The 8,600-nt window shown below is 36.3% G+C and overlaps 1 protein-coding gene across 1 annotated transcript; it reads left to right on the top strand.

The window, feature by feature from the left end:
• The first annotated feature begins 4,401 nt into the window (after positions 1–4,401).
• Positions 4,402–8,202, top strand: LOC114361018 (pyruvate kinase 2-like). The gene is made up of 8 exons (XM_028315921.1): positions 4,402–4,482; positions 4,812–4,878; positions 5,029–5,249; positions 5,725–5,865; positions 6,005–6,082; positions 6,601–6,849; positions 7,158–7,380; positions 7,770–8,202. Exons 1-8 carry the CDS (start codon positions 4,438–4,440, stop codon positions 7,952–7,954), a joined length of 1,209 nt encoding a protein of 402 aa, XP_028171722.1. The 5' UTR covers positions 4,402–4,437; the 3' UTR covers positions 7,955–8,202.
• Positions 8,203–8,600: the final 398 nt, after the last annotated feature.

Consider the following 8,600-nt stretch of genomic DNA (forward strand, 5'->3'; position numbering starts at 1 on the left):
ACTCTCGAATCGCAGTAAAAGTTAACAATTTGAATACAGCCATTCTCGCAGTTTGGGACGAGGTGAGGTCTCCAGACGGTGTCTGTTGAATATTTCACTTCATTATTACAGCCGCGCCACGTTTCTTGTGTAATATTAAAAGTGGACGCGATTCAAGAGACCGCTACCAACAATCGTAAATTAACTATGTGTAAGCTCAGACAAGACTCCGTTTCTTGGATTCTTTGCTTTGTACACTAATTTGGAGCAGTTAATATTCCAGCGGTTTAGCGACTACAAAAGTAGGGTTTCGTTTGGCATCTGGTTTATTAAAATAAAACAGAACAGATGTGACATTAAGGAACTATTGGTATAGCAGGAGCTTAATATAGTCATTAGTCATCATCATCATCACCTTCCCCAATGATTTCCACAATGTCTGGTTGGTGGCGGCATGCACCCAGCGCCTTCTTGCCACCTTTATGAGGTCGTCGGTCCACCTTGTGGGTAGACGTCCTACGCTGCGCTTTCCGGTACGAGGCCTCCACTCCAGAACCTTGCTGCCCCATCGGCCGTCAGTTCTGCGTACTCAACATAGAGAGTTCTTAAGATCTAAACATACTAAAAATGCTCGAAGTCAATATTTGAACACTGATTCAAGCCACAATGGGGATGTTGCCTGGGTCAAAAAGCAAGAGTTTTAATTAGTCCGTCATTTAACTTATCAAAAAATACTCTACACGTATTTTTTCACTTTTTCAAACTAATGAAAATTTAAAGAGATAAAGCGCCCCAAAGTTCATAAGAAGAGGCCCGTGACATCAACGCTTGCTTAAAAATGCCGCACGTTGTGACGTCGTGCGCAACTTCAACGCACCATAACTATGTAATTATTTGTTAGATTGACAAATAAAAATATATGTGTCCAATATTTTTTGATATTAAACATTACGGACTAAAAAAATTTTTTTAGGCAACTAGCCTATTTGGTCAGTTCAATTTTTAAAATGGCAGCCATTTCCTATTGGTCTATAGTTATTGTAATGTAGATTTTTATTAGACAAACGCATAAAGAAATACCGTAAACATTATGGGGTGAAACCTTGTGAAACCGCATATTCAATGATACAAGTTTTGGACACAAGCCAAAGTGTTTATTACATAAAAGAGCCATTTATGGGGAAAAGATATCACCAGATGGTTTTTGTATTTATTGTGATACGGAAGAGTTATTTCTCTCTTTTTCTTTTGTGAGTTTCCTTGCATTTGCATATCAAAGACCTAATTTTGGCAACTTTATATGGTAAGGTACTATTACAAGCAGAATTCTAAAATAGGTATTGCTTTATTGGGGCGTCTCTTTATAGTCTACTAGGTCTAATCCCTGCTGTGTTCTCCCTGGTGCCAGACTTGTGGTCTCCTTTCTCCTCTTGCATCTCCGTCAGCAGGGGTACGCCGTGACAACAGAGGACCCCCGCTGAAAATCAGTTTCAAGACGAGCCTGGCGGTCTTGGTGTACGCTTAGCGGGTGCCTTTTTGTCAGAGGGGCACAAGCAGTTAACTGTCCACTTGTATATTTCTCTGTTTGTATCTATATCTTGCCTGCTTGTATACCTTTCTTTCAAATAAAAAGTTTTCTATTCTATTCTAATCCAATCATAAAGAAATTCAACTTATAAAGTCAACACGCCCATGGGTACTGAGTACCTACTCAGATCACAGTGTCAAATGTAATGAAAATACACATCTATTCTAAGAAATTTTCAAGGATGCTTTATTGCCTGAATTCTAGGCACTCTGACAGAGTGACTATTCAAATAATGTTAGTGGCGGGCGTTTTATTCTTAGGTTTCAAAATAAACAAGGCACTAATTTTAGCCTATACATGTATCGTAAGGTTTTTATGCTTCTAAGTAATACCTAAATATAGCTAAATAGACTCTGTCTGAGTTACAACCCCAACGATAGAAGAAAACGCTAAAGAGACCAAAATAAACTATGATTGTCCCTGTAAGTATCAATTTCGTAACATTTGATATCAAAAACTCATCGCTTTTTAAGCAAGCTGCAACATTGAATTTCTAAGGCTGAGTTGCAACATCTTCCCTTAAAATTATCACTTCACGGGATTTATTGCAACAATATCTATTTTAACGGTAAATAATATTTACCCTCTCGACGTTTCGGCTCGGTTGCACGAGTCATGGTCGCGGGCAGAAATCCCGTGAAGTGATAATTTTATAGTAAAAAATGCAACATAATAGTTTAAAATATTATATCTTCCCTTAACTTTGTCAAACGTCAAGAATCTGTCAAACTCCATACAAAAAGCACCGGTTATTGTTATTATTTACGGTTAAAATAAGATGATGCAACTCAACCTAATTCTTGATACTCGTGACCTAAAACGATTTAGCTACACTTTCTTTCTCTAAATCAGTAAGAGTAAATTAAACAAGCAAACCGCAAAAACCCCACTAATTCTTTAGAACACTGAGCTGGAAAATAGCTGAGCTAAGCCAGCATCTTTTCTTAGCATTATTATTTCCTCTTTAGATTTGTAGCGCACATTTAAGACCGAAATCCTTTACGGTCATTAGTGAGTGCAAGTTCTGTGAACAAGAGTTTAATTAAATTAACTGGGCTATTAGTTTAAGCTATTTAACCCATTTTATTTTTTAATTCTGAAGTTTTTTTTTACGAAGCTACCTACTTCCTAATTTTTCTAGATCTTTGTGATCTTGCTATGAGTAAAAGACATAACAGATAGAACGTTATCGGAATGTATTAATAAAAGCTTTTGTTGTTATCTTAATTTACGTATGTTACTATGATATAAACTCCCTGTGGAATCAACTTTTGCCGCATTTACTATTTAAATTAACACGCAATTCAAATGCAAAAGTTTCGTAAAAACTAACCCTTACTTATAGCGTAAGTAGTCGGGTATTTTTTTTTTTATTTTTGCTCATTAAAAAACCGACCTTACGGCATCAGATTTGATGAGGGAGTTATCATTTTTGGGGAACTAAATATTGTTACTAATGCACCCGAGCGGAGTCAGCGTCTCCTCCACCCTTTTCTCTTGCGTTTCTAGACTAAAAGCCTTATGTTTTGGAACAAGGGATAAGTTTTCGGCGATCAAAAATAAGGACAGGATTTCAATAGTCTACAATTAAGATTTCTGGGGAATACGCAGGACGACGTCCTAGATACGATTATGGATTATAATCCTTTCTTTCTTTTACAGAGGAAATGACATGTCATGAAAGATATAATTTTTATGTCAACACGTATAAAAATCGATCTTTTGCTACTCTTTTCCAATCGTAGGTATTAAAAATTTATGTTTAACTAGCTCAAAGGTGAAAAATGCTTTACTCTTTAATGTTTTGCTATTTTGCACTTTATTGACATGAAATATTTAAAAAAAGAAAGAAAAAATATGTCTCTACATTTCCTATGTCACCTATGTTCTTTACCCATTCAACAATTTAAATCATCTTCAGTAGGGTTGTATTTTCTTGACACATTAACGATAAGCTTTTGAATTTTGCTACCATTTTTTAAACTTGATTGAGGTGCAATAAATCTTTGAAAATATTTTTTTCTATAGATAGATAAATCGTTTATTTGCAAACACTTTAACACACATTATGTATAGTTGCAACAATACAAGAGTGACAAAATAGCAGGAGACAAAGATGATAAGCACGTATAATAAAACCTAATTAGCTTTTAAGATAGTTCATTGCGTCAGAGTGATGTGTGCCTTAGCGATGCAAAAAGCAAAGAGCTCAGTGTAAACACTACCCTCAAAAGGACAGAACACCGATTTTCAGCTCTTATAGAAAGTGGTTTCATCTCCCGTTTCCCGTTTTTCGCCCAGACCACAACTCGAAGATACGTTCGAAAGGTGGAGGCGTACGTAAATTTCATTTACCGCTGGAAAGTGCCGAGCTCGAACGCAAACTCCACTTAATTACGCACATAAATTGAGTGCTCTTCCCTATACGACAGATGTGGCTGCTTTTTAACTCGTAAAATATCGTTTCTATACATTACAGAGTGTACGCGTAATTGAGATCATTATTGAGTTAGGTCGCCCTTGTCTATTGAAACGTATGGAGTGTTTGATGATTTATTTGCACATACTCGTAATAGGTGATATCTACTTGAGGTCTTATTACAAAGGCACAGTGTTTTATTAGGTCAGTCTTAATTATTACATAGGCAGGTACCCCAGAATCGGTCGTTATGGATATCCTTGGGGGAAGCCTTTGTCCAGCAGTGGACGTCATTGGACTGAAACAAACGAACGAATGAATACTAACATAGGCATATACTTAGTTTATTGACGCTACTCTATGGATCAAATTTATTATGATCTATATGGTCATGACTTTGGATTAAGTGCTTGGTTCTAGTTATAGTGTATTGGAATAAATTTTCATTGCAATGGTTTGGTGGATAGATATAAAACAGAGCGATGAAGACTATCATGTAAGTAAAATAGGAAAAACTTAGGGAATTGCAATAAGTCATTGTGGCATAATAAAGAATAGTTAGTGTAGATTTTCAGAATCATGTAACGTAAAGGTAGACGACGACAACGTAAAGGTAGCGGGAAAGCGTTGGACGCTTGCCGCTACCAACCGGGTAACATGGAAAGCATTGGGGGAGGCCTATGTTCAGCAGTGGACGTCCTACGGCTGAGATGATGATGATGATGATGATGATGTAACGTAAACAATAATGCAACAACAATAATAAGTATAATAAAATGTAGATATTAATAATAATAAGTAATTACCGAGAAATTCAATTTCCAGATGTATGATAAGTTTGATATTCAAGAGGATAGAATTTTTCAATCAGTCAACGTCATGTTCAATTTTGGTAAGAAAAACATCTCTTTAGTACCTCCCTATAGTTTAAAGATGATGATGATGATGATCATACTGAGCCAATTTCGTGCACTTATTTTGTTTCGATTTCAAATTGTCTTTTGTACCAAATAAAAATTTATTTCAAATATTGTTGTTCCAGCTGAAAAACTATTCGACGTGTACCACATCCGTGCATTGTTAAAAAGTGGAGTGAACATTTTCAACATTGATCGAACGATCATTGACAGTTCGTCTTCTATTATGATAAAAAAAGCTATATCAGATTGTAATGAACCTGAAATGTATCCTAAACCATATTACAGACCTGTGTGCATAGCAGTTACAATATCTGTTACTAAGCCGGTGACTATTGAAACCGATGTAAGTATAAGGACTTGATCCCAAGGAGACATACCGTTTTTTGCAGGATCCCGTTTAGTAGTAGACGTTGTTTTATTCCCATATTCAGAAACTACTATAAGGTCTCAGAGTGCGCGTGGATGCACAGGATGACACACGAACCAATCAGAGAGCTCTATTCAACGCTGTGCTGCTTCACTTAAGCAAGCATCGTTTGTGAATACGGACGTTTATATTAACGTTCAGACAAACATCCCGTTTGTGTCCTGCAAAAAACCGATCCGTTGGAATTTTTAATTTGAATTTCAAAGACACATAATAATTATGTGTGTTCACACTGCATTACTGGGTCGCGCAACACTGTATTTCCGTGGAAGCGAGCACTAATACATATTTTTATACCCTAGTGAGTTAAAAAAAGAACCCAATCATAAGACGTGATGTAAGAAAAGTTACTTCTTAATAAATGATAGATCTTTACATGTTTTTATTTCAGGTTAATTTAATTATTCTCAAAGATGTGTCAAGCAAACAAGACGTGGTCGACTTTACGGCAGCAAATAGAGATTGGAAGCTACCAATTTTAGTGTGGGTTTCAAAGTATTGCGGTGAACTAAATATGATTGAATTAATACATGTAAGTTTTCGACTTTCACTTTCAATCTTTAATAATTACAACATTCTGCGAGTACTATAGAAAATCTTACCTTTAGTAAATAACATTTAAACCACAATAATTAGCATCTAATACGAGTATGTATACTTACATTTTCTAGATTGCCCATGGAATTGTATTGGATCACTCATCAATGAATAATGAAGATGCACATAATGTAATACAGCTTTGTAAAAAGGTATTGTTTCTCACACTTCATAATTAGAATAAAAATAATTAGCGCAATCAATCACCCGTGTTTCTGTTAAAAAATAATTCTCATTTAATTTTTCTTTTTAACTTAGCTGTGCCCGCGACTTCGTACGCGTGAAAACCTGAGCCCCGATTACGGTAACTTTTAACGTTTCCAATCCAGACGCGCTTCTGATTCTGCGATACGATTGGTCAAAACAGCTGACGTACGCTGTTGAACAACCAATCGTATTGCAGAATCGAGAAGCGTGTCTGGATTGGAGACGTTAAAAATTACCGTAATCGGGGCTCAGTCTTTGCATCATTTGTCATTTTTTCTCGGCTCCTATTACTCATATCATGATGGTATATAGCTTATAGCCTTCCTTGATAAATGAGCTTTCTAACACTGAAAGAATTTTTCAAATCGGACTAGTAGTTCCTGAAATTAGCGCGTTCAGGTAAACAAACAAACTCTTCAGCTTTATAATATTAGTATAGATTGATGATTAAAATTAATTTCAGCAAAGAAAATCAATATTCTGGCTCAAACCTGAAATATGGGAAGATACTAGTAATATTAAAGGAAGCAAAAGGAAACTTTTTGTGATAGCGTCTCAAATAGTCCAAAATGGTGTAGATGGAATAGTCGTTAATGGATCAGAAACTAACATTCAACTTCAAACCGATATTATAAGGAATGTAGTAGAGGCCATGCGACTGGCTGAAGATAATCGAGATTCAAAAGCTGAATTTGGAAAACTACGAAAACAGGTAGATAATATTAATAACTTTCGTTGTCCTATTAAGGATGCGCCGTGAATACTCCGTGACAGACCAAAATCCACGCGGGCGAAGCCACTGTCAAAAGCGAGTACATCTATGTACATACAACAAATCAGAATACGATTTTTTGTTGCAAGATAGCACCTATTTCAACTACATTACGTGCCACTATATTTTTCTTCACAAGCTGCCGACCACAATAGCATCCATAAAAGCGTCATTGGTTGATTGATACCATTAAACAATAATGAAATTCTAAAACACAACTTCTAAAAATACTTCTTTTCTTCTTTCAGATAACAACTCCTCAAATTGCCCCAATAACGGTAGCAATCGCTGCGTCACACACGGCTTTGAATAGTAGAGCATCAGCTATTATTATTCTAACATCTACTGGGAAGACGGCTCGGCTGGTCTCATGGGCCGCACCACCATGCCACATCGTCGCAGTCACTACTAAAGAAACTGCTGCAGTACAAATGCACCTGTACAGAAAAGTCATACCCGTTGTTTATAAAGGTTAGTTAGTTATTTTAGCGTTTGCGTCTCATACAGACAAGATACATGCTACGTTGCTTTCGTAAACCCGGTGTCTACTGGTCTTTTGGGCCTCGTTTATATCTAACCTTCTGTTGTAAAAATAACAGCACAACAATCGAGAACTGCTTCGGCAAAATTGGTACTGACTAATGCGTCCAAGTCCATACTTAAACAGAGTCAAAAGTTATCTGTTCTAAAATCTTAAATAGAACTAAATGGTACGAGTAAAAGACAAACACGTGATTTACCCATTCGCAAAACTCGAAGCGCGCTGCCAACAAAGTTTTCTCTAACTCAAAAACTAGGAAGCGCCAAATAGTGGCATCGCAAATAGAAACACATATTATTACTGTAATGTGTAATTACAGGCTCTCGAGTTGGAAACTGGCGGGAGGAGTGCCGAAAGAGGGTACTTTTTGGCACCGAGCTCGCGGCAAAGACTGGCCTGTTCGGTGACGGTGCCAAATTAGTGGTGATGGCGCCCTCTGGAGAAGGAGTCGGGTACTGCGACGGCTTCCAAATGGTTACTGTGCCGTTTAGATGTGACGTGTAAGCGGTTGACGTAATTTTAAGTTCCTCACCAATGAAGTTGAACAGTGTTTTGTTTTGTGGAATTATTTTCTTACTAAACGTTCACAGTCTTTTGTTTTGTAGAATTCCGTTTCTAACTTTATCTTTTCAATATTACCATACACTCTATGTCTATGATGTAACAGTAGATAAACGAGTAGAATACTTTACGATAAAGCAATCTAGATAGGAATTAAAAGTCTCTTTTAACCACTTCACGTTATTTTACTATTAGGAAGTTACTTCTAATATAGACAATTTTTGGGTTCACAGGTTTAAAGAGATATAGTTATTGGTAGTAATCAGCAACCCTCTTTTGTTAGATTAGACTAGATTTTGTCAGTATGGCATTATAATTATATCGTAGTAAACGGTTTTGCACTAAGTACTTATGATGTATTTAAATCACTCTCCCTTCCTTGTTATTCTCTACTTTCATATTACACGTGACATCGACATCGTTCTCTTGTTAGTTTAACTAAACTTGGAATATAATAAAACAAACACCCAACTATTTTGAATAAGCGGATTGCCCCAACTAACGAGATTTGCGTTGTTTACGTTATTAATAATGAATTGTGTGCATAATTACTATTGCGGAGCCACTGTACAAATATTTGATTTGATTG

The sequence above is a fragment of the Ostrinia furnacalis genome, unplaced genomic scaffold, assembly GCF_004193835.3.
Source record: "Ostrinia furnacalis isolate ACB-3 unplaced genomic scaffold, ASM419383v2 OfSCF5386, whole genome shotgun sequence".
NCBI lineage: Eukaryota > Metazoa > Arthropoda > Insecta > Lepidoptera > Crambidae > Ostrinia > Ostrinia furnacalis.

Coding starts and splice junctions, on each gene's coding strand:
- LOC114361018 (XM_028315921.1), top strand. CDS start 4,438: ATGGTTTGGTGGATAGATATAAAACAGAGCGATGAAGACTATCAT. Junction 4,879..5,028: donor CAACGTCATGTTCAATTTTG/GTAAGAAAAACA, acceptor TTGTTGTTCCAG/CTGAAAAACTATTCGACGTG. Junction 6,083..6,600: donor TAATACAGCTTTGTAAAAAG/GTATTGTTTCTC, acceptor AATTAATTTCAG/CAAAGAAAATCAATATTCTG.